General features: G+C 52.2%; 10 protein-coding genes across 10 annotated transcripts; 8 read left to right on the top strand and 2 right to left on the bottom strand.

Moving 5' to 3' along the window:
- Window positions 1-270: 270 nt before the first annotated feature.
- On the top strand, window positions 271-858 carry PpBr36_05124 (uncharacterized protein; the record flags this gene model as incomplete). Its single annotated transcript, XM_029892282.1, has 2 exons — window positions 271-327; window positions 469-858. 2 exons carry the CDS (start codon window positions 271-273, stop codon window positions 856-858), a joined length of 447 nt encoding a protein of 148 aa, XP_029750248.1.
- Window positions 859-2,042: 1,184 nt separating this feature from the next.
- PpBr36_05123 (uncharacterized protein) lies at window positions 2,043-3,044 on the bottom strand (the record flags this gene model as incomplete). Its single annotated transcript, XM_029892281.1, has 1 exon — window positions 2,043-3,044. The coding sequence occupies one exon, from the start codon at window positions 3,042-3,044 to the stop codon at window positions 2,043-2,045; it is 1,002 nt and encodes a 333-aa protein (XP_029750243.1).
- Window positions 3,045-4,233: 1,189 nt separating this feature from the next.
- On the bottom strand, window positions 4,234-6,289 carry PpBr36_05122 (uncharacterized protein; the record flags this gene model as incomplete). Its single annotated transcript, XM_029892280.1, has 5 exons — window positions 4,234-4,257; window positions 4,377-4,963; window positions 5,091-5,742; window positions 5,817-5,919; window positions 6,246-6,289. 5 exons carry the CDS (start codon window positions 6,287-6,289, stop codon window positions 4,234-4,236), a joined length of 1,410 nt encoding a protein of 469 aa, XP_029750242.1.
- A 1,435-nt stretch (window positions 6,290-7,724) lies between these two features.
- Window positions 7,725-8,741, top strand: PpBr36_05121 (uncharacterized protein; the record flags this gene model as incomplete). Its single annotated transcript, XM_029892279.1, has 1 exon — window positions 7,725-8,741. One exon carries the CDS (start codon window positions 7,725-7,727, stop codon window positions 8,739-8,741), a length of 1,017 nt encoding a protein of 338 aa, XP_029750245.1.
- A 1,360-nt stretch (window positions 8,742-10,101) lies between these two features.
- On the top strand, window positions 10,102-10,951 carry PpBr36_05120 (uncharacterized protein; the record flags this gene model as incomplete). The annotated part of the gene is made up of 2 exons (XM_029892278.1): window positions 10,102-10,376; window positions 10,483-10,951. The coding sequence occupies 2 exons, from the start codon at window positions 10,102-10,104 to the stop codon at window positions 10,949-10,951; spliced, it is 744 nt and encodes a 247-aa protein (XP_029750244.1).
- A 711-nt stretch (window positions 10,952-11,662) lies between these two features.
- Window positions 11,663-12,322, top strand: PpBr36_05119 (uncharacterized protein; the record flags this gene model as incomplete). Its single annotated transcript, XM_029892277.1, has 2 exons — window positions 11,663-11,768; window positions 11,880-12,322. 2 exons carry the CDS (start codon window positions 11,663-11,665, stop codon window positions 12,320-12,322), a joined length of 549 nt encoding a protein of 182 aa, XP_029749421.1.
- Window positions 12,323-13,595: 1,273 nt separating this feature from the next.
- PpBr36_05118 (uncharacterized protein) lies at window positions 13,596-15,023 on the top strand (the record flags this gene model as incomplete). Its single annotated transcript, XM_029892276.1, has 1 exon — window positions 13,596-15,023. One exon carries the CDS (start codon window positions 13,596-13,598, stop codon window positions 15,021-15,023), a length of 1,428 nt encoding a protein of 475 aa, XP_029749422.1.
- Window positions 15,024-15,904: 881 nt separating this feature from the next.
- Window positions 15,905-16,492, top strand: PpBr36_05117 (uncharacterized protein; the record flags this gene model as incomplete). Its single annotated transcript, XM_029892275.1, has 1 exon — window positions 15,905-16,492. The coding sequence occupies one exon, from the start codon at window positions 15,905-15,907 to the stop codon at window positions 16,490-16,492; it is 588 nt and encodes a 195-aa protein (XP_029749423.1).
- A 1,402-nt stretch (window positions 16,493-17,894) lies between these two features.
- Window positions 17,895-20,138, top strand: PpBr36_05116 (uncharacterized protein; the record flags this gene model as incomplete). Its single annotated transcript, XM_029892274.1, has 4 exons — window positions 17,895-17,965; window positions 18,118-18,261; window positions 18,542-19,023; window positions 19,117-20,138. Exons 3-4 carry the CDS (start codon window positions 18,711-18,713, stop codon window positions 20,136-20,138), a joined length of 1,335 nt encoding a protein of 444 aa, XP_029749424.1. The 5' UTR covers window positions 17,895-17,965; window positions 18,118-18,261; window positions 18,542-18,710.
- A 728-nt stretch (window positions 20,139-20,866) lies between these two features.
- On the top strand, window positions 20,867-24,059 carry PpBr36_05115 (uncharacterized protein; the record flags this gene model as incomplete). The annotated part of the gene is made up of 3 exons (XM_029892273.1): window positions 20,867-22,357; window positions 22,461-23,581; window positions 23,657-24,059. Coding segments are annotated over 3 exons (3,015 nt in total), but the record flags the coding sequence as incomplete, so codon positions are not given.
- Between the last annotated feature and the right edge of the window lie 104 nt (window positions 24,060-24,163).

Below are 24,163 nucleotides of genomic sequence, written 5' to 3'. Positions count from 1 at the left end.
CCATTCCTCTTTTCATCATCCTCTTCATCTCTTCTTCTAAACAACCTACCTTTTCATATACGGGCTGGCACTCGGTTTTTTCCTTTGGTGTATTTTCCATTGTGTACCAGTCACGAGCTTTTCCTACGACCTCTTTGAATATTCAATTCTTGGAAAGATAAAAACGTGTGTGCATCATCCACAACAAAATCAAGAATCGCTTAGCCAAATCCAGCGTCTTCGCGAACGATCCCCTGCCGACATCAAACATCCACATAAACAACCGTCAAAATGAAGTACTGCATCATCCTCGCTGCTACTTGCGCCTCAACGGCCTTTGCTGCCGCCGTAAGTACCCACAGTCTCGTCTCCTGACCGGGAATGCCTTTGACATTCCACTTTCAGGAGACGCCCACACATTACGTTGAGGGGGTTTGAAGATGGGAGCGGCGACCCAGGCTAACCACAGTTCTTTCTCACCGCATACAGGTGTCACAGCACGACCCCGCTCTTGCGGAGCTCGTCGCCCGGACCGGTGAGATCGCCCAGGTCGAGGCGCGGGCCGAGAAGGAAGACGGCGGCGAGAGCAAGAACGCCAAGAAGAACGACACCGGCAGCGGCAAGGGCAAGGGCAAGAACAGCACTCAGCCTGCCACGGGTGGTGGCAAGGACAACGGCAAGGGCAAGGGCAAGAACAGCACTCAACCTGCCACGGGCGGCGGCAAGGACAACGGCAAGGGCAAGGGCAAGGGCAACTCGACCGAGCCCGGCAAGCTGCCCTCCAAGGGTGCCGCTGCCGGCCGCATGGCTGCCCTCTCCAACGCCGGCGGCTACGTCACGGTCGCTGGCTTGGGTGTCACTTTTGCCCTCTACATCTAGAGGAAAGAGGGAAGACCAAAACCCACCCCCGGGGGCCATGAAGATGGGGGGTTACCCCCAAGTTTCTTTCTTTTTTTTTTTTTCTTCACGCTTTTCGATCGAGTGTGGAATTTTCTTTTTTTTTTCTTCTTCATGTCTTCGGTTTCTTTACGGCTGGGTCATGCTTTTTCAAGGTGAAGGTGGGCTTGGTTGACAAGACCCCGAGGGCTTTTGGATGGTGTAAAGGGTTAGAAGGGATGATACACATGTCCATAGGGGCTAGGAAGGCTGCTGTGATGCAATGTTAATTACAGTTTGCAACTGTTTACGTTAACAAAGCTTGTCGTACTACTGTTCTACTGTTCTGCAAGTGGGAATCGCATTGATCTTTGGGTTACACTCAGTCTCTTGACCGCGAACATGTTTGTAGATGTTTTAGCTGGGCCGAAAGGTGCGGTAGTCATATGCTGAACTATAGATATTTTTACTTAACCTTGGTTGACTTTCTTTTGGTTTCTTGATCTTCCACTCACAAACCCCGTATGAGTGTTCGAACACCGTCAACTCTAATGCGCAACCAACTAGCTCTCCTGTTTCTTCTCTTGGAGGACTTCGTATTCGCCTTACTATTTATACTCTTGTTTGCCATATTAGTCTAACTTCACGAAAACCTTCCTATTCCCATGGAGGTGTGTACATCCTTGTGACGTCAAAAAAACCATTTATAAAAAGACACAAGTTAGTTCATGATGCTCGTTTTACTTTATTTGGTAGAGTGTTGCGAATAGTCTTCACGGCACGCTAAACGATAAAATTCATTACTTCCTAACCTTGCATTATATCTATCTAAACTAAAATGAACATCATGTGTCAAATATCTCATAAACCCCATCACCAAAAGAAAAACATTAGGTGTTGCCATCCTTGGCGCCCAGATTTTACCCCAGATGCCACTCGCCCTAGATCTCTTGCTTGTCGTGTACGACGTGATTAATATGACGCTCAGACTCTAACTTTGCCGTTAGTTCCGTTGCCAAGCCCTATATCATTATCCATTTCCAGTTCGTTGCCTGTGCTCCATTAACCCTGGCTCGAGCCAAGAGTGGAAGGTAAAAAAAAAAAAAAAAAAAAGAGCAAAAAACGCCAAGTTTCATACAACCAACTCTGAACAACAAAGCAACAAAAAAAGCTTATCACGGTTATGGTTACGCGATGACCATCGCCGCAGTCAGGCCCGCAAAGACCCAGCACAAAAGCTCTTTCAGCGTCACCACTCCCGCGGCGCTCCCGACCGGAGACGCGAACGGCGACGAGTCGGTCGGCTCCGCAGGTGGTCGGCGCTCGTCCGGCTTGGGCGTGGCCGACGGCCCGCGCTCGGCAGCCGGTGCTGTCGATTGCTTGCTGATGATAGTGGTGGCGTTCCTGGCCGGGCCCTGGCCGCTGCTGGCGCCGCCGCCGCCGCCCCCAACGCTGACGCTGACGCCACCCTCACGTCCGCTCGCGTTGGCGCGCCCGGACCCTCCCGTGGTCGCGGGCTGGTTGCCGGCACTCTCGTGCGTCTGCGTCGGTCCCGCCGGCAGCCAGACCGTCGGTGTCCCTCCGGCCGGCGCGTTGGTCAGGAGAGGGACGCCATACAGCGGCCGCGGCGGCGCTCCCGCCGTACCGAGCAGGGTGCTCGGTGTCGCGATGCCAGTCTGGCTGAGGGGCGCGGCGGACGCGGTAGTAGTAGTAGTAGCAATGGTTGTGGTAGTGTTCTTGAGGTTCCGGCCCAGCAGGTCGGCGAGGATGCGGGCCTCGCGCAGCCTAGGGGTGGGCACGGGCTTGCCATAGGCGTGACAGACGGCGGCGACGCGCTCGATGAAGGCGCTGTCGGCCGAGTCGAAGCAGCCGGCGCAGTCGCGGTACATGCAGCGGACCGTCAAGTCGAAAAAGACCTGCGACGTGTTGCACATGCAGTTCTTGTCGTCCGGCCCGCAGTCCGACGTGCGGACGCACATGCCGACGCAGGGCTCAAAGGTGAGCGGTGCTGACTGCCCTGGTGGTGCCGCCGGCGCCGGGGCAGGTGCAGGTGCAGGTGCAGGTGCAGGGATTGCTGGTGTTCCCGTGGTCGGAGAGATGAGCAGCGTGCTTGATAGCAGCAAGGGGAGTATTGGCAGTGTGAACCGCGAGTGGCGGCGGTTATTGGGTGTCTTTCTCTCTGCTTGCATGATTGTTTACTGTCGTGAGCCTAGGAGTGGTTTTCTGAGTATGATCTCTCGTGACGTGACTTGGGTTTCTCCAAGAGGAGTGGTGATCAGAGGTAAGTAAGGCAGGTAAGTGGCTGGGCAAAGAGTTGTTGTTATGTTGAGCCCCATCGGTACGTGAACTGGATCAATATCGTCTTGACCAGGCCACAAGAAAGTAACAAACTAATATCCCCGCAAGTTCTTGGAGGGACATACAAAAGAAAAAACAATCAAGGCAAAGAATTCAGAAGGGAAAGGCATCAGGATTAACTCACAAATGGCGCTTGATGGCTGGAAAGAAAGCAATGTGATTCCCCAAACAACTTCCGTGCCGTGGTCGATATCCTTTTTTGCCCACTCGTTCATCAGAGTCGGTCACTCTGGCGCGCCTCAATTCTTTTCCCAACCTTCCCTTCCGTTCCATTCTCCGAGACAACGTCCCGCGTTTTCTTTTGTTTCACCCATGGAACCGCGCCACAGTAAACGGAAGGGAACGCGTTGCTATGAAATAGACAACGGGGAAATGTTGGGAGGATTCGTGCTTGTGAGTGACTGGCCGACCACCCGTTCGACTCAATATCCTTGGCTTCTCGGCGGAAAGCATAACCATTACTTACGAGTGAAAGTTGGTGTTGATTGGACTGTACTTGCAATGCAACAATAACCCTGCGGATCATGTAATAGGTTATATATTCACCTAAAAATGCACTTAATCAATTCTTCTTTTGTCTTTGTCGTCTCTTCATCGTTCTTCCTCTCCATCCTGGTTCCTCTCACTGACCAATGCTGGGTTGCCCGACCTCGTCGCCACATTCTCCGGCTGTTGGCTGTGTCTTCCATCCCCGATGGACTAGAACAATTCTCGGTTTCTGTGGCGGAGGAAGTAGCAAAAAATCGGTCTAGACGTAGCAAAGATGAGACACTTTCCGAGTTATGGTATCTTCTCTTTGAGTCTATGTGCTCTTCCACAATTCTGCTCTTTCCTTCCACAGTTGACATCAACATCATCTTATCTTCATCCGAGTATGAAATTGCCATCAATGCAACCAGTACTCTGAGAGACCCCAACATTGGCACGATAGATGCCAGAATCGGGTTGACCGTAGTCCTCGCTTGATTCACCGTTCCCTTCCAGATTTGCCACAAAACATGCACAATCTAGACGAGCCTTCTACAGAGCCGAAAAGACGAAGAGCTGCGTGAGGAAAAAGAAAACGAGTTAGCTACGGCGAGCGGATTTGCCTGCCATTATTTAGAGGCAGGCCCGTGGAAGCCAAAACAAAAAACCTGTCAAAGGGGAAATGAACAACTCACATTGTTAGTAGCTGCAATCGCAATGCTGTCCTCGAAGGGATGCCAGCTCATGTGTAGGATCTTCTTGTTAAAGTCAATCTGGTCCGCGTCCGTCTCTTTCCTCATCCTCTGCCCTTGGCCACCCGCGGCAGGGCTTCCGGCGCGTGACCCACCCTTCTTGCCCCCGTTCGCCGTTGGGCTCGTTGACGAGTTGATCGGCGTTGGAACGCCAACCTTCTTTGCCTTGAACGCAGACTTGTCCGCCTGAAGCACTACCTCTGTCTCCTTCTCGGGGTCAGACGGGTAAATCATGAAGTTGTTGTTGTAGCTGCCAGTCATCACGTTCTTCGCGTCGCCCGAGAAAACGACCTCGAACTTGTCAAAGATGCTATCGTTCTCATAAGTGTCGCACAACCTAGGCCGGAGGTGTTCGTGAATCGGAATCGTCTTGACCGGCTGCTTTTCCATGTTGACGTCCCAAATCTTGACGGTCAGGTAGTCCCTCGAGAGAACATAGCGACCGTCATATGAAAATCGCACATCGGATATCGACGAGATAATCTCGGAGAAGAAGGACCTCGATGACGGATCCTCCTCTTGCTCAAACACTATTCATTTTGTATGTACGTCAGTAACAGAAAACCAAAGAGCAAAACAGGTGGCTTGCATGCGATGTTCCACGCAACGGGGTCCGTGTGCCGTTTTTTTTATGCCCGTCCGTGGATTGGAACTTACTCTTCGCGTGTTGGTCGCACAAAGCGCTCTCCCGCATATCAGCCAGCTTGATGGTTCCCTTGGAGCTAGCATACATGAATACATTGCAGCTCGCGGGGTGGAACTCTGCTGCTGTGATTACCTCGGTTAGCTCCTCCATGTTGGCAGGCTTGATGTCGACGATGTTGAAGCTCTGCTCCTGGATGTTCAAGTTCCAGAGGTTTATGCGAAGGTCGTCGCTGCTGATGAAGGTCTCGCCATCACTGTTGACGGATATGCTGTTGATGTGATAGGCATGTGCGTTGGCATACGTTCGGCGCGGTACGGCGGCGACAACTGTGTCGTGATGTGTGAGGCGCGGTAGCTTCAGGTCGGCGGCATTCCTGAACGTCGAGACTGGTGGCGGCCGGGGAGCTCCTCCGCCTCCCGCGATATTGGCCGGCGTTAGGTCGTGCGACAGGTTGTTCTCCGCCACAACCTTGAGTGACTTTTCGAAAACCTTCCAGAGCTTAATCGTCTTGTCGTTGGTGGAGAGCAGGTAGTGTGAAGCATTCTGGCGGCGACACCACTTTATCTTGTTGATCTTTTCCTCAATCTCTAGCGACTTCAGGTAATCGAACTCTGGCTCGTGCGATTGGAATTCGGTATGAAATTTATATTCGCATGTTTTTTTCTGTATGAGACAGACCATTATTAGCCCTGAAACAAGTGGTCATGACCAGTGGCGTCTGGGCAAAGGAAGCTCACAGTCTCATTGCGCTCGAAGAGCACTACTCGGCCGCCCTTGTCTCCTGTAGCCAGGTAGTTGCCGGTGTGATCGAATTCGACGGTTGAAATGATATCCGCTATGCTTGAGTTAGCAAACAGGGACAATTGCATGCCAGAAGCGGGGGTCGAAGCGGGAAGATGTAAGGTATGTATCGTTATCGACATGGCAATGTCGCCATGTAGACAATAGAACGTGGATGCTTGCCTTCCGTGATATCCTCTACGTCGCCCTTATCGCCGAAGCATCTGCACAACTTGTCAGCGGCAATCTTCAAAAGCTCGTGTGCGCGGCAGTTGCCGTATTTGAAGGCGGGACAATGGCGCAGCTGCTAGGGTCGAACCCAAGCGCAGACAGGGCAAAGTCTTTGCGACGGCGGCGATGACAAGCTTGGAAGAGGGCCGACATACTGTGTGAATTTCCATGTTGGAGAGTTTGTGTCCGCTTCAACCATGTTGTCGAGGATTGGATGTAGGTGAGAGGCGGCCCCTCACTCTACGAGACGATGAGGAGTATGTTGTTGTTTTTTATTGTTTTTTTTTTTCGAGTTTAGGTGGTGCCTAGCTCTGGGTAGCGGTCAGGCGTTGAGCAGGCTCGCGACGATCGGAGCGGGCGGGCGAGCGGCGGTGGAGATGACGCTGTTTTGCGGGATGAAGGTGACGACACGGATCTGTAGTTGCTTGCAGGTGGGATGCCGGCGAGTTGGCGCGTGCCAGGGTTGTGGGTGTGTGGACGAGGCTCGGCAGGCTCGAGTGATGGAGGGTGGAAGGCTCTGGTATGGATAGGTAAATGGCCCACACACGAAGCAGCAGCGACTTGTTCCTTGCTGCAAGGTTCGAGCTCAGGGTGGAGGCTATAGTAGGTAAGGTAGGTACTTAGAATGGGCCAAGGACACAGAGAGCAAAAAACGACCGTCTGTTTGACTGACCCTTTGGGATTGTGTTATTTTACTGTGTCGCGCGTAACAGTCGACAAGTCAACGGTCGGAGGAAACAATGTCCTGTATTTGCTGGGAAATGCTATATTGCGGGGTTCAGATGACGGTCGGTGCAGGGGGCCCCGACAATTGATGGTTCGAGGTTTGGTGGGTGAGTGGTATTTCCTGGTTCGCGGAAGTGATAAGGTAGTGGTGATGGCCAGCCGACGTTTGGCGCAATCATCAAAGGTGCACGCACCAAGCAAAAGCGGGCAACGGCAAGCTTCGCTCGCTCGCTCACCTCAGCAGGGCCAACAAGCAGCAAAGCTCAAATTTGAATTCCAGCACAAAGAAGTGGTCAGTGCGGGCTTGGACGAGCGGGAAGTGCGACGTAGGTGGGGTTTGACTCCTAGCTTGGGCGCGGATTGGGGAGTACCGTTTCTGCAGGGTTACTTGCAAGGCAGGCAATGTCACCCAGTATTCGCATGTACCGAGCTCGACGAGAAACCTCAACCCAGGGCGAGCGTTGGCCTCGTCAACCACTAACGACTTTAAGAATATCGAGTACTCATCATCGATCAATAAATCCATGCAAACCTTCTTAGGACGCATTATTTGATATCTTTGAAACGTCATTCCTCCATGTGTCAGTCACGCTTTATCAACATCTAGGTTGACAAGGTTGTCAATTATCATTTGGAATAGGAAGAAGCTCTTGGCAGTAGACAGGCATGCTTCTTAATTTAGTGTCTGTGAAAGCCAAGTGACAGATGCCTCCGTCTCGACTTAGTCTTGACCTTCCGACTTGATCTCATCCACCCAAGTACCTACCAGCCTGTGAATGGGCAGACTAATTATAAATCGTCTATCCAGCACCAGGTTGGTCCCATTACTATAAATTGTCAAAAATCGTTTCAATTTGCCTGTCTGATCTCCACTAGCTGCCCCGGATTACCATCGCTCGGAATCAACGATGATTCCTGAAAAAGGCAAAGGGAAGGCCATCACTCCCTCCGGTAGTGATGAAAACGAAGACCTTCGACCAAATGAAGGTCATGGCACGCAGAAAAAAAGCAGTTTTACAGACCGGTTCGGCAGCTCAGCTGCACAACTGTCACGCTCCCTGTTTGCGGGCAGACCAGAAGCCACGGACATTAGTCGACTAGCATCGTCCACAAGCAGCAAGGGCGGGGACTCGGCGGCCACGACTCATCCAGTTTCGGGCGAAAGCTCGTCAACTGCCCAAAGCCTCCACCAGGCTGCTATCACCAACAATCAACCAGTTTTTCGGTCGCGAGCCTCCAACGAAGTTGATGAGCATGCCGCCCGCGCAGAAGCTGATTTTTCGTCATTTTTGGACGGGACGAGTGTGTCTGTACCATCCGAACCGACAAATCTAGAGAGTTCATGGAATGCGAGCATGCCTTCGGCGACTATAGACGGTCGCAATGCAAATTCCGGGTTGGCCATATATGGCGATTCAATCGCTGAGCAAGAGGCCTGCGATGGAGCACAGGTGGTAGATTTGCTTTCCCAGCATGGAGTAGATGATATGGACGCCGATTTCGAACCACAGACATCCAGAGAAGATATGGCTAGGCTACGCCGGGCACTTTTCGGGGAAGATTCCTCCAGCAATGAGACGCTGCCGCAGACGTGGGACAACGTTCTCAATTTCATTCCAGATTTTGTCCGACCCGATCCAGGTGCGGTGCCTGGGGCCGTGAATCATCTTAAGTCGACAGAGTCACAGGCTGTGCTTGGAGTAACGCATGGTCCCGTAGCAGAGAGCGTGTGGGTGAAGCAATGGATGGACGTCCTCACAAGGTATAACGACGAAGTCTGGGGTGATCTGGGCAGCCTTGTCGAGCAAGCCAAAGAGGAGCTAAAGCAGATTGACGAGGCAAAGCCCGAGGGTGGAAATCCTGCGCCCAAAGCAATCCGGAGGCTACAGCAGATATTGGGTCACGTGCGTACGGCCAAGCTCTAGATCTAGCAGCGAGCAATATAGTATTGTTTTTGTCCTTGAAACAGCAAAAACAGCAGCAGCAGCAGCAACAAAAAGAATAAATGAAAGAAATTGGCAACAATGGACAAAACATACAACACCGAGGATTCCCCAGTGGTCACCCACCTGAGTACTATTTCGGCCCTCACTGTGTTGACTAGGGGAGAGCGGACGGGATCCCGTATATTCCAGTGGGTGTGGTCGTATGTGACAGACGCCCTTGGGCATCTCAATTATGTAAAGACGACAGGAGGCAATACATACGTTGAATGCGTTGGAATTGATCAACGGCAGCTGGAGACTACCGCGCGTGCGACTCAGAGACTGTCTTTCGCTTGTCCTATTGTCAGCTACAGCACTGCAATGGTTTGCAATATAGAGACATTACACAAATGTAAGAGCTATTTTCGTATAAAAATAAAGATGAAGATACAGATATCAAGGAAGTACAACCAGGTGAGTTCAAATCCTAACCCTGACCGAAGCCATACATTTTGTGGCAGGCTATATTGGCCAAAGTCACTGGCATTAGTCTTGACCAGTAGAAAAGCTCCCACCAAGAACCCCGCTCAAGCTTGGAGCTGACACAGCAGGATACGGAACCTGAAGCTTGGGGCGCCCTGATCGCCTAGCGTGGTTGCTGTGCCGACTGCAAATGACATCACCTCGAGGTGGTTTTCGGAAACTTGCTCAACAATTGAAAATTGCAGTCTACGTCGCTGAAGAGCTTTTGTGTCAGTACAGATTTTCAAGAGCTCAAAAAAGCACGAATAGTAACAAATAACAGCCAAATTTTAAGTGGCTTACGTGTACACGATCCGTAGTATGCCAACTGGCTAGCTTCAACATCTGCAAGATGTACAGCGACGCGCACTAATCAAAGCAGCAATCCGACGTTGTGGAGGAGGTTCGGCGCTCCTATTGCATGAAAGCCGTTGATGTGGAGTGATGCTTGGCAAATCCCAAGCAACCAATTCGCAACTCGGCTTTTTGGTACAAGGTTATCGGCAAGCTGCGACTTGCGCTACCCTGTTTTCCTACCTTGCCTTGCTCACTTTACCTACCTTTGGCTTCCGTACCTGATCTGCGCCACCTACGAAGTACCACAAAGATTTTCCCATTGACCCGAAGAACTTTTTTTTCTTCTTTTTTTCTTCTTTTGTGGTGCTCATATGGTCTAGTAGCGACGTACGACAGCCAACACCAACCGCGGGAAACCGTGACGGATAGCCAAGCAAGACAAGTCAACTTACTCCGCACCGAGGGTAGCTCTGTATCCAGCTGCTCCGTGGCCATCTCCTTCGCGCGGAAAACCGATCGGTTCTGTCTCTACCCGCCTAAAATGTGGCTGCAATCGTCGCTTCGGGGTCTAGCCCTGATCCAGGCCCTGGCGCTCCCCTCGATCGTGGCATCGCAGCAACCTTTTATGCCGGCGGCAACGCCGTATCCCGGACCGCCGCCCGAACTTGTCTCGTTACACGAGAAAAGGCAAAATGGTTGCGTCGAGAACACTTTTAGCTGCGCGGACCGTGGTCCTCAGTTCAACAACATCTGCTGCGGCAACGGGCTGGTCTGCTCACTCGATGCGGCAAACCAGCCAGCGTGCTGTCCTCAAGGGTGAGCTTAGAACAAATTGCCCCGTTTGATGAAGCAAATGATCAAAGTGAAGAAGGAAATGGGCAATCTGACAAATGGTGGCGCACGCGCACAAAAACCCAAGCAGAGCGGTATGCACAGGCACAGCACCAGCGAGCTTCCGACCGCCAGCCCCGAGCGCCTCCTTCGTCCCGAATCAGTTCTTCCCCTTCGCGTACATAACGACCAGCTTCTCCAACAAGGCGGCCTGCGAGACGGCGGTGTCGCAGTGCAGTCGAAACTACGATGTCTGCACCTCGCAGCTCAACAACAACGGCCAAACCGGCGGCAATGGTGTCACCATCATCGTGCCTGGAGGATCAGGCACCACGATCGGCGTCTCGAGGCAGAACCTGGGCCCGAGCTCGGCGACGAGCATCTGCGGCTCACTGAGTAGCCAGGCCTGCTTTGGAATCCAGCCGACCGTCTGCAGCAGCCAAGGCACTGTCAACAATGGGCAGTTCTTCGTGGGGAGTGCCAATGCCGTCCCGGCAAGGCCCACACCGCCTCCGGCGTTGCTTCTGGGCGTTGGGCTGGGAGTGATGGGTATTTTGTAATGGTAACCGTACATATTCTTTCGGAAAGGGGAGTTGGGTTTCGGGACCTGCTGGTTACGGTGGGATCCTCTTTTAATTATTTTATGCAGCCGTTTGCCAAACGTACGGCGGCCTCACGACGATCATGACAGGTTTGGAATTTTTGTTTGGATTTTGCCGGCTATCTTGATCGAGCTAGTGAACATTTCCAATTGCAAAATATTACGGACATTTTACCCCAAAATAATTAGGTGCGCAAGCTGCATAGACTGGAGCTTGCACGCGGTATATAAATTCCATAGTCTGTGTGTAACAGTTATGCTTAAGCGTTTGGATGAGATGATTCCTGTCACTCGGTCTGAAGTGACTCTCAGATGACACAACTTTAACCTAACATGAAATTAGTCACTTTTCTCCACCGAATCCTGATTTCAGTTGCAGGTTCCAGAAACCAACACTCCTGCAAAGAGGAGAAAGAAGATTTATCAGCCATGAGACAATGGAGGTTACGTCTGGGGTTCAGAAGGCCATTCTGAGATTCTTTCAGCTGACAATTCAATAAGATAAATGATAGTTGTTCCGATACCCACAAGTTCGGCGTTCAACAAGGCCCTGGTCCTCGTCATATTTGTTGGCAAACATCTGCTAAACTAGACTCAACTTACTAAATAACGTAAGCCTGTCGCCCGTCCTTAGCGCCGATTTTCCAAGGTATCAACCCGGAACAGCAAGATGAAGTGGTCCATCGAGATCATTCCACGAGATGCAGAAGGAGAGGAGCTGTACCTGAGAGGCCTCAAACCCTTTCGTCTCGCCTCCCTTCAGCTTGAGCCAAAAGGTTTGTCTAGGCTTTTACGATTGATCGTCTCATCAAGCAACAAGCGCGGATCTCTCGCAACAATCACTAATACATGCCGGTTGTATATTCCTGTCGTACCATTTCTCGCAGCATTTTCCTCAACTTTCGACCGCGAGTCTGCCTTTGGCAACGCTGAGTGGCTGGCTCGTCTGCACAACCCGGCCGCTACCACTTTCATAGCCCGCCGCGATGACACCAACGCTGCCGAGAGTGCGCACTTCAAAGTACTTTCCTCCCTGACACTGCTTAGAGTTGTCAAAGGGGGCGGTGATGACGATAGCACTGCGCTCTGGGAAGTGAATGCCGTCTTTACTCTGCCGGATGCTCGACGGAGGGGAATTGCTACCGCCTTGCTCAAGGAAGCGATGTGCTGGGCCCGGAAGTCAGCGGAAGCAGAGGAGCGACTGTGTGTTGTGGCAGTGGACGTTTACCTAGCCAACACAACTGCTGCGAGGCTTTACCGGACGATTGGGTTTAGCGATGTAGAAATGCCGGATGGTAAAAATGTGCTGCGGCTCGAATGGAAATGTTGAGTGCAGTATAATATATATAGGCTATAGTTTTGCTATGAGTATTGCCATGAATGCCGTCCCTGAGATTATCATGATGATCTATAGTTACGTTGAAGTCCCGACTGTCCACAAAGCTAAAAATATTCCAAGTCCAGACACAAGGAGCCCAGACAACAACCTGTCCCAAAAGAAGGGCCTTTTTGAGCGCAAAAAATGGGGGAAAGCAGTAAGCTTCATCTCCTGACTAGTTAGCCCCCTACCCACATGTGATTTATTAGCAGTGTCATGTCCCTTGGGGTGAGTAGATGTACGAACATGCTAATAAACAACTACGTCAAAAGAATATCAACAAGAATTGATAGACACATAAGTAACAATCGTCTAGGTAGTAGGGAAAGGACTGAAGAAAATTTAACAGCAGGTGAGGCATTGCGGTATGAAGGTCTATCGACATGAATATGGTATCAACCCACTTGGTGGCTGCCCCAAGGAGTTGACTGTTTGGCAGATGGGCCTCGAAATAACGATATAGGAGAAATCTGGCAGCTTTTATCACTTGCAGAGGCGGAGAGTCTCATTTCAGGAGCCTAATTAGAGCCGAGGTTTGCGTTGCACTCAGAGAAGGGATCTCACGGAAGCTTCCAGCGGCCCCATTCTAAGCCTGCAAGCAAAGTACCTGGATACCAAGTATAACAGAAGTTTTGCTTGTGAGTTCACGGTCAAATAATGGCATCAACAGAAAGAACTGCTCTTCATCAGTTTCCTATCACTCTCTGCTCACAATTATAAACCAAACAACCGATCTATGACATTCCTTCACCAACCCAAACTGAATTCTTACCAACTCAACACGAACCAGAACCTCTCGAAGCTTCTCCCCCAGGCTTCAAAGATTGCTTCACAGCTTTTGTTGATTTTCAAAACCAACAGTACGATCTGCTTCAGCTTCTGGGAATACTTCTTTGTATTCCCGCCACATTCCCCCGGCTACAATCTCTTTCCAAATCACTCGTTTTCCCACTTACATCTTACGACCAGCTATCTACCAGGTAAACATCCCCAACTCGAGGTTCATTATGCTGTAGCTCCCCGTGTTTTGGAAACTGACATTTAAGTCAAAGTGTCAGGGACTCACAGAGCGTTCCACTTGGCCTTCATATTTTATCAAGAGCTGGGCATTCGCTCCAAAACAATAAAACTGCTGAATACCTGTTCTGCCTTCACATTGGCCTCACCTGGCCAGAAGATTAGGAAAAAGTTTCCGAGCCACTCACCGTCAAGTGCCCGACTCAAAATGGCCTCGCTTGAGAACAACGCTGAAGCGATCCAGCTCAACGGCTCCGGTTCACCACTCCATCAGCAAGAAGAGAAGAACGTTGAAAATGTTGGCATTCCCAGCAGCGACTTCAAGCGCCATGGCGACGAGGAGTCATCGCAAAATGGCCCTGCGGCGAAGCGGGCGCGCATCGGCGATGTTGATGACCAGCCATTCCTGATCAACGAAGACTTCGAGGTGGAGGAAATTCCGCCGCCTGCTTTTGTCGGCCAAGCGGATGCCTTCGACTACGGCAATAACGGGCAGTCAAAGACGCAGTCCAACAGTCAAATTGAAGCCCAGTTGGAATCGGAGTACAAGGCCGACTTTGTTGACCTTTTAGGTGACGATGAGATTACACTCATCCAATTTCCCAAGCCGGAAACCAAACCCGCCCAGACAAAGAACCACGCCGCTCAGGAGAGCACCGGCGATGACGATGTGGTCGTGATAATCGATAGCCCAGTGGTGAACCATGTGGCTCCGAGCCTCGTCAGCCAGACTGTGGAAAGCATACAGCCTGCCCAAGACTTTGCAGCTTCCAACCAGGAAACCCTAAACTACGCCATGGCAAAGGACGCCCTAGGAGCCCTGGCGGACTGCACCGCTATCCGCTCCGTGCTCTCAAAGGCCCCCAACATCGTACACCCGAACTCATGGGAAAAGGCCCTGGACATCCTCACCAAGGTGCCGCCCGCCAGGGATGACTATGACATCTTCAAGCGCCTGCTGTTCACCTGGTACACGGACCGGTCAGACCCGACAAAAGAGGCCGAGGATGAGAATCCAGGCGAGGAGGTTGCGGCGGCGGCGGCGGAGGAGGAGGGGGAGGAGGCCGAGCCCGAGGAGGACTTGGCCGACAAGGTCTTCGAGCCGTACCTGGCTGTAGTCAAGCAGCTGATGGAGCAGGTAGAGAAGTCAAAGAGCGAGATGCGGGCGGACACAAAGTTTGCTGCCGTGAACGAGGACACACAATTCTTGAAGAAGCTAGCGGACAAGCTGCATGATCTCCGGATTCGGCTCTTGTCTTCTATGGACGAGAAGACTCTGAAATTCTCGCGCGCGGTCATTGCCGACGAATTGCAAGAAGAGATTGAACAGGTTCTCGACCACCTCGACTACAAGAAGCAAAGGGACGCTGAGGCTGAGGCAGAAGCGGCTGCGGCTGTTGCCATTTCCGAAACTGCCAACAAGCAGCGCGCGGGATCTTCTGAGCCCGCTGCCAATCAATCAGATCTGGAGATTTCATTGATTGAAGTAAACCAAGAGCAGGATCAGGAAGATGGCGTCGACTTCGGTGGTGCTACCGGTGACGATGTCCATCGTCCGAACCAAGGCTCACCAGCCGATAACACTACCACGTCACCACGCCGCGAGCGGGAGACGGAGACCCCTCATCGCTATTAGGTTCTCGTTGGCTTTTGACTTTTCCGCAGTCGCAAAGCAAGCATCGTTAATCTGTGTGCCGACAGTAAGGTTGGATGCACATCTGGTAAATCTAGGAGGTGCTTTTCCTCGCTCGAGCAACACATGTGCCTGGGTTCCATAAGATAATGGTTATTCTTGGGCCGGAGAAAGTGGATTCAGGGGATCTCGTATTGCTGGAAGGCCAGGGCGTCTGTTTTAGGTGTGCCATCGCTTGGGACTTCGGTCACAGACGGTCGAGTTTTAGCATGCCATCATAGCAATAAACACGGAAACTATGTACACATGGGCTTGATCACAGCAATCACGCATCCAATGCAGAATTCGGTTGTCGGCAAAACGATGATGTTGTCGATCCGTATCTATGCCCCTAAAGTTGTTTGGAATGTAGGTTAAACAAGGCGCCTCGTCAGCTTTTAGTGCGGAACGTCACGCCATGGATCCAAGCCTAGGTCGGCATCTTTGATCTAGCGTGACAACAAATGAGGGAAAACCAGGTTATTTAGGGCTTAGGCAGGGGAAACATCTTAAAACGTATTCATCAAATCCGGCACAGCAGGGCTGCATATCCGCTGACAGCCTGGTGAGGGGATTGAAAGTACAAAGTCCCTTGCATTGACAATTTGACAAAGACAAGCATTTGTTGGCTCCTAACCAAAGTTGGCAAATCGCCTGTCAGCACCCTTAAATTTGGCGTCGTAAAACTTTTCTATATTTTGGCGCACTCAGCCGTTCTCAGTTGCGCAAGTACAGCAGCGATGTCTCTCTCTTCTTTCCCAAGCTCAAAGCTACACACTCGTTATAAAATCAGCCAGTAATTACTTTCTTTAATATTCCTACACATACCTGGAAACGTCACCAAAATGCACATCACAACCACCGCAATCCTCTCGGCCCTTTTTCTGGCCAACCTTGGCCTGGCCGTGGACTGCCAAAACAGGTCATACACGACTTGTGATGACACCAAGACCGTGCAGTACTACGATCTCGACACCGGCGAGCTTTGCCCTGTGATCGACTGCGGTGGCGGCCGGGCGCCCCCCAAGACCAACGAGCCGTGCTGTCCCGCCTACAAGGGCACTGATGCCTGCGTCAAGACCAAGGCGACGCTGGCCTGTTTCAATGACAAAAAGCACATGACTTCGACCGACACCTCGTCACATACTAGCACGAGCGCTGCGACCAAGACGACAGATGACAGTCGGCCCAGCACCGCAAAGTCAGGGTCTGAGTCCGGGCCAACGGCGGCGGCGCAGACAGGAACCTCGACAAAGACGGACTCTGCAAAGGCTGACCAGATCACGCCGGCGCCAACACGCAGCGATGCTCCGAACGGCTCTGCCGCGGCGGCAACTACGACGGGGGTGAAGGGGGCGGCGGCAGGCCAATTGGCTCAGGCTATGAGGGCTGTGGTGGGCGTTGCTGCCGTGGGCGCTGTTCTGGTGGTTTGAAGAGTGTAATTTTTTTGTTAGTTTGACGAGCAGAGGATCATTTGCATGGTCTTACGGCACCGAGAATGCAGTGGTTGGCAGCCCTACCGTGGATGGAACTGCGACAACGAAGAGGGGGGTGGGAACTCAAGAATAGAGCAAGGCTTCGAAGCTGGAAACAAGTCGGATAATCTGATATCTTGAGAAGGATAGTAAGAAACTAATTGCCCGTCCATTCTATACCTCACTTGAGCGGATGGAAACAACGCCCCCCACCACACGCACTGAATGCCACAAAAAGGCAACGTTGCGTCAATTTAAAATCATGGAATCGGCCTAGGTTATATCGCGGACTTGTATGCCGTGTCGTGCTGATGCGCTCTGGTCGGGATACCGGCTTCTTCTCCCGTCCTGCCGAGTGGTTCCCACACACACCAGATTGACTTGATGAAGAAGCTATATATAATTTGAGAATACAAAGGAGACCACTTTCGTGGTCTGGTGAGTGCTGTATTTGCAGAATTACGGAGAAATAAAAGAGGGAAAAGCCATTCAGGTACCTACCAGGTAGCCAAGCAAGCCAAGCAACGGCCCAAAGGTAGCGAGAAACAATCGTCGCACTCTTTCGGCATGCGTTGCCCCGCGGGTCAAATTAGCTGCGCGCTGTTTGCCACGCGCCTCGGCTCCGGAGAATCAGGCACCGTCCCGCCGCCTGCCATTTTGATTAAACCTGAACCTGAGATGCCCAGGTGCGGGGATGAAGGTTTTCCCTCTTGATCTTTCAAGGTTACTCCCGCTCACTCGTGCCTCTTGAAAGTGGGCCATGAGTTAACAACTTTTGGGTTTTTTCTCACCAAGAACCCTTGCACTGGTCGGGTATTCCCAGTATCCACTTGAATGCAGCGCCGCGATTTCGCCACAGAACATTATCTTGGATGGGAAGGTGCAAGAAGGGCGGGGACTGATTGATGTGTGGAAGGGAAGGAAAAGGCAAGTGCCGCCGAGCATGCAGGGCATCATCCAATGCCACTTGTCCGCATATGAAGATCGGCCGGTATCTTTGTGCGGCCAGCAACGATGAACTCTCTGTATCTTGGTGCAAGCCAAGCATCCATCAGCTTGAGCACGGTTAGTTGCCGTGCGTCCCTCTCGAGCAGACCATTCCACCATACCTCGGATCAGTGACTTTATATCGACTGACATAGGCACCAGCTCGTCTAATATTCGCCCGATGAGCAGGCATGGAGGAATAAAAACAAAACCAAAGTCAGGCACCTCAGGTACCCAAGCTCCAAGGTACAATTATGTTACCTAATTTTGGTACCTTGTCTGGACACCATACCACGTAGTAAAGAAAGCCCAAGCTCCTACTGGTTGTCATCTCCATGGATGGCAAAATCCAATTTCATTCTATATTCGCAGATCCGGGCAATTAGAGTACCACCTACCACCCACCACCCACCACGACCTGACCAGGGATCACGACACGGACACGTGTGTGCTGACTCTCTCTTTTATGCATATGCCTGCTGTCTGCTTTCTGTTACTTTTTGTTTTTTTGCGCGGTTGATACCCGAATCCTTCGCTTTTTGCAAAAGAAGTCTTACCCGCCCAGCTGCCTGCATCCCTTAATATCATACATACAGTCCAGAAGATTTGACGGGCAAATGCTCGCGCGCCACTCTGCCCCACTACAGAATCAGAACTTGTGCGTGCTCTCTCGACCGTGTCATCGTGTGCTTACCAGTCCTGGTAGGGCTGTCGCGGTTCAACATTCACGAAAAGCTGCCGTACGTACTGCCCACACCCTACTCTGATTCTGACCCTGCTGCATTTCCTGGTTAATTCCGGTTGAGGGCGCTTTTGAATTTTTTTTATTTTCGCCTCCAAGCTTTTGACAAATTCCAAAACCGCAACTAGGCTGGAGACGAGGTTTCCCAATTCATTCAAACAAGCCCAAATGCAGACCATCTCAAGCCAAGACAAAGCTACTACCACCTTTGCCATTCTGATTGGCTGTTAGCCACTAGACAAACTCAGCTACTGAACTGAACCCCTGATTTTCAACAGGATTCATTCCTTCTGTTCAACTGGGAAAGGGAAGGCCAGGTACCATACCTACGAGTCCAGGGGGCCGGGGACTTTTTGCCCGCCTCGCTTCGCCGCTCGCCCGCCGCGCACAACGCACGCCTGCTGCAGTTCCCCTCCCTCCCTCGCATCGCACCCCTCAGCCGCCCTCATGACGGCCCGCGCGAACGTCAGACGCCGCCAGACCTTGCAGAAGAGCAACCATGCGATCCCAAAACCCGTGAACAGCGGGCCGCCCACGCCGCGTGTGATCAACGCAGCGCCGCTGCTTGAAAAGGCCGAGATGTACGGAATCGACGACGACCGTCCGCTCTACTCGCGCATGATGGCCCTGGCCGGTCGCATCTTCATCGAGACCATTCCGCAATGGATCGCAGTTGGGGTTATGCTGAGCTTGATCTTCGGAGGCTGCTGCTCAAACGTCTTCGCTCTTGAGGCCATCATCAAGGTCGAGCCCGCCAGTGGTATGAATTATGAGTTGTTGCCAAGTCGTCGGTTGCAAAGTGGCGGCGCATACGAACAGAGAGTGATGCTGACAGAATCAATCATCCTTACAGGAACTCTCCTCACTTTTGTCCAGTTCCTCTTTGTCGCAGTGACGGGATACGTGTCGCAATTCGATCGCAGGAGACCACCCCTCTTCATCAAGGCGAACAAAGTACCGATCAAGCGGTGGCTTTTCAACATCATACTATTCTTCGGCATCAACGTGCTGAACAACCATGCTTTCAGCTACGATATTTCAGTCCCTGTCCACATCATACTCCGTTCAGGCGGAAGTATCACTACAATGATTGCGGGCTTTATGTACGGCAAGCGATACCCCCGCATTCAAGTTTTAGCCGTCATCCTCTTGACGATAGGGGTTGTATTGGCAGCGTGGTCCGACGCCCAGACCAAGGATTCGGCAGCCGGAGCGAGCGAGCATGATGGGGGTGGCACTGGCAGCAGCACCCGCAGCTTTACCATCGGACTCGGCATACTCTTTACGGCACAGGTCATGTCGGCCATTATGGGATTGTACACTGAGGAAACGTACCGTAAATATGGACCGCAGTGGCAGGAGAACCTTTTCTACTCTCATATTCTGTCACTGCCGCTTTTCATACCATTCATGCCGTCTCTCTATAGACAGTTTATGAAGCTGGCAGCCAGTGAGCCGCTGACGCTCACAACACCCTTTGGCAGCTTCATCGGAGATACAGGCCTCGAAAACTCGCCACTAGCGCAACTGCAAAAGAGCCTGGAGCAGATCCGCATGCCCAGCCAGATAGTGTACATGGTTCTCAACGTGCTGACGCAGTACGCCTGCATCCGCGGTGTCAATCTTCTGGCGGCAGCATCCTCTGCTCTTACGGTCACTATAGTGCTCAACATTCGCAAGTTGGTGAGCCTGCTGCTGAGCATCTGGCTCTTTGGAAACAGACTCGCACCAGGCACCTTGGCCGGTGCTATGATTGTGTTTGCGTCTGGCGCGCTGTATTCAATGGGTGGAAGCGGAGGTGGCGGCGGGCCCAAAGCCCGCAAGGTGCAACCAGCGCAGAGATCTCGGGCAGGGAGTCAGATCAAGGTGGGATAGACGATATATGCCAGAGAAGTCATCAAAAATAGATTGAGCCGTGATATAGATTACATTTGATTTTATACACAATTGCGGGATGCACATCAATTATGTTTTTACCTGCTTCTGCAGGTTCGTCTAATAGTTTGTCCCATTGTGGGGAGAGGATCCAGCTCGTGCGCCTGGATCTTGGGTCGAAGTGTTCAGCTCCTGTAAATTGAAAATAAATAGCTGAGGCGCCAGATGGGGAGGGGAAAAAAATGCTGTTCCTGCAGTGGGTGCGTCATACCGGCCATGTGGTTTGAGGTGGGGTGAAACTGGGAGTCATGGCAGCCAAGACCACGGCGGTGATTCGAAGAAGAAATCATCGGCGCTAAAACATTGGTGCTGTAACCTCAAAATCCACATATGGATTCTCCCAAGCTACTGAAAGTACGAAGTATTACGCGGCGAATCAATTGAGGCAAGTTCCAAGAGAGAGAAAAAAAAAAAAAAAACTCTTCTTTTTTCTCAAAGTGAACGGTGTGACTGCAATTGTTCTGTTGGGCTCCACGTGACTGCGGCGTACCTACTATATACAATTCAATTCGCATACGCTCCCGCTGTTTCTTGGTAGAAGGCTCAAGTTACTTACATTCGAGCGTCTCGAATCAAATCCCTTCCTCGTCACAATGGCCGGTGAGAGGCGCTCTTTCATAACTTTTTTTCCTTCCTTCCAGGGCCCAGTATCCCACTAACCGCGCTAGTCCTTCGCCTATCTAGAGCTCTCCGTCACCGATGATCCGCTCTCAGGGTCTAGCTCGCCTAACAAGCTGGCAGCTACCCCGATGCAGTTCTCCGACGATGAGGATCCCTCCCAAGGATTGGAGTCTCACGAGGTGTCCGAGGCTGAGGGCGACATCCCCGCCATTGATGGCACGGGGCCAATGGCTGATGAGGACAACGTAGAGCTGGAGGAAGGCATGCTTCCCCGCGACTTGCAGCGCAAGACGACCTTCTACGACCCCGTGGCTGAGCGGCACATGACCCAGACCGATGCCAAACTCTTCTACCAGCGCCAGCGACAGAACTGGGGCGAAGGCAGCCCTGTCATCTCTGGACGGACGGGCAGCGGGGGTGAAGATCTGATGCACGGCCATCAACCGCCAGGCCAGCATGACCCCACCTCGCTGGGCTCGCCTGCGCTTTCGGCCAAAAAGAGCATTGAGCACTTTTCTGGCAACCTACCCAACTTGGACGCTGGCCTCCAACGAAACAGTGGCACGTTTGGCAGCAGCAATACGCTTGTCAACCAGCTGTCGCACCAGCTACAGGGATTGGGCTCATCCAAGTACAACCAGCCCGAGCCACCGACTAGCAACCCCGCTGTGCCGGTGCTACCCGGAGTCAATGCGCCGCCGGGTATCGGCAGCGCCACCTTCAACGATGCCGACCCCTCCGTTACGGCAGAGCTGAGCTCCATCTTTAAGAGCGTTCGGGACCTGCTCGAGATTCGTCACAAGTACCTTGCGCTGTCGTTGCAGAACCCGGGTGACAATCCCAAAGATGATCCAAGCTGGAACATCTACCCGTCGCCTCCCGAGCCGGCCTGGATCGAGGCCAAGGAGAGGGCCGTTGCAAGCGGCTCGCAGCCAGCAAGCATGACCAATAGTATGGTCCTGGGCGGCGACCCTGACCTGGCGACTAAGCTTCACAAGAAGCGGAAGCCTGGGCAAGACATTGGTGAAGATTTTGATATGAACGACGTGCTGCCGCTGCCGGGCTCCTGTGAAATGGATTACCGCATGGACAGCAATGGCGTTTACCAGGTCTATGCAACTCCGGAATCTGCAGAGCCCATTGTCAACATCCCCACACTGCGCCAATTCTATATTGACCTGGACAAGATATTGTCGGTTGCCGCAGACGGCCCCAGCAAGAGCTTTGCATACCGACGCCTACAGTATCTGGAGGGCAAGTTCAACCTCTACACCCTACTGAATGAGTATCAAGAGACGGCGGACAGCAAACGGGTGCCTCACCGTGACTTTTACAACGTGAGGAAGGTCGACACCCACGTTCACCACTCTGCCTGCATGAACCAGAAGCACCTGCTTCGTTTCATCAAGAGCAAGATGAAGAAGTGTCCCGACGAGATTGTGCTGTACCGAGACGGCAAGAACCTTACACTTGCTCAGGTGTTTGAGAGTATTAACCTTACTGCATACGACCTCAGCATCGACACTCTGGATATGCATGTAAGTTTCCCGAATATTGATGGCTGACCCTCCCCGGCTTGCCGACCCGCCCGTAGAATTTCCTTAGACGTAGCATAGCCGGAATAGTTCTGACAATGTGTAGGCGCATACCGACTCGTTCCACCGCTTCGACAAATTCAACCTCAAGTACAACCCCATCGGCGAGTCGCGGTTACGTACAATCTTCCTCAAGACGGACAATGACATCAAGGGCCGCTATTTAGCTGAGATCACCAAAGAGGTCATTGCCGACTTGGAGTCTAGTAAATACCAGATGGTGGAGTGGCGCATCTCAATATACGGCAGGTCTCTGGATGAGTGGGACAAGCTGGCAGGCTGGATCGTCGACAACAAGCTCTTCTCGCACAACGTGCGCTGGCTTATACAGATTCCTCGCCTATACGACGTATATAAGGCTAGCGGCCTCATGGACAACTATGAGCAAATCGTCAGGAACATTTTCCAGCCCCTGTTCGAGGTCACGAAAGACCCTCAGAGTCACCCTAAACTACACGTGTTTCTTCAGAGGGTCATTGGCTTCGACAGTGTTGACGACGAGAGCAAGGTCGAGCGCCGGCTGTTCAAGAAGTTTCCGGTTCCCAGTGAATGGAATTCGAAGCAGAACCCGCCGTACAGCTATTGGATCTACTATCTCTTCTCAAACATGTCCTCGCTCAACACCTTCCGCAAACAACGTGGTTTGAACACGTTTGTCCTTCGACCGCACTGTGGAGAGGCAGGAGATAGTGAGCACATGGCGGTGGCGGCCCTTTGCTCTCACAGCATCAGTCACGGCTTGCTGCTCCGCAAGGTGCCCATCCTGCAGTACATATTCTATCTGGACCAGATTGGCATTGCCATGTCGCCGCTCAGTAACAACGCACTCTTTCTCGCGTACGAGCGGAATCCGTTTCACCAGTACTTCAAACGCGGGCTCAACGTGTCGCTCTCGACCGACGATCCCCTCCAGTTTGCCTTTACCAAGGAGCCGCTTATGGAGGAGTATGCGGTCGCGGCGCAGATTTACAAGCTCAGCTCCGTAGACATGTGCGAGTTGGCCAAGAACTCGGTCAAGCAAAGCGGTTACGAGAGGTCGGTGAAGGAGCAATGGCTCGGGCCCAATTTCGATCTCCCTGGCGCAAAGGGCAACACCATGGCCAAGACAAACGTGCCAGATAGGCGGGAGGAGTTCAGGTACCAGACCTTGTTGGAAGAGCAACAAATGTGAGTCTGCCCCATAATGACTGTTGTGTGTCTACCTGGAAGAACTGTGTTGACGATTAGCAAACACAACTCCAGGGTCGCCAAGTACGCCTCTTATACGCTGGACGCAAACGGCATCCTGGTGCAATCGGACACACAGAGCACCAGACCCACGGGCCCATTGGGTCAGACCCCGCCCACTAGCTTCCAAAAGACAATGGAGACGACCGCGAGGGATGCCACCACTCCAAGCCCGGTACAGCGCGGCGCGGCGCCTGCAGGTGAAGGAAGCTTGCCAAACATGTCATCCCCACAGGGGGCGAGTCGCGAGGGCTGGACCTCGGATTCCACTTCGGATGTGCACATCTCTGGAAGTCAACCTAGGTTCTTCCCAGGCGTAGTTGCTAGAAGCCAGACGCGAAGCGGAACGCGGCAGAGTTCGATGCACGAGTCTGACGATGCTTCCGTGGCGGGTATGGGCAGGAGCCCGAAGAAGTGATTGGACGGCGAGGTCTCTGCCTTTTCTCTGCTTGTTGACGATATAAGACTGGACTTTTCCGGGCTTTGTCCTGCTAAACTAGGTCTCCATCTGAATTGGAATTT

Source organism: Pyricularia pennisetigena, chromosome 6 (assembly GCF_004337985.1).
Source record: "Pyricularia pennisetigena strain Br36 chromosome 6, whole genome shotgun sequence".
Lineage (NCBI taxonomy): Eukaryota > Fungi > Ascomycota > Sordariomycetes > Magnaporthales > Pyriculariaceae > Pyricularia > Pyricularia pennisetigena.
This window is presented reverse-complemented; position numbering and strand designations above follow the sequence as displayed.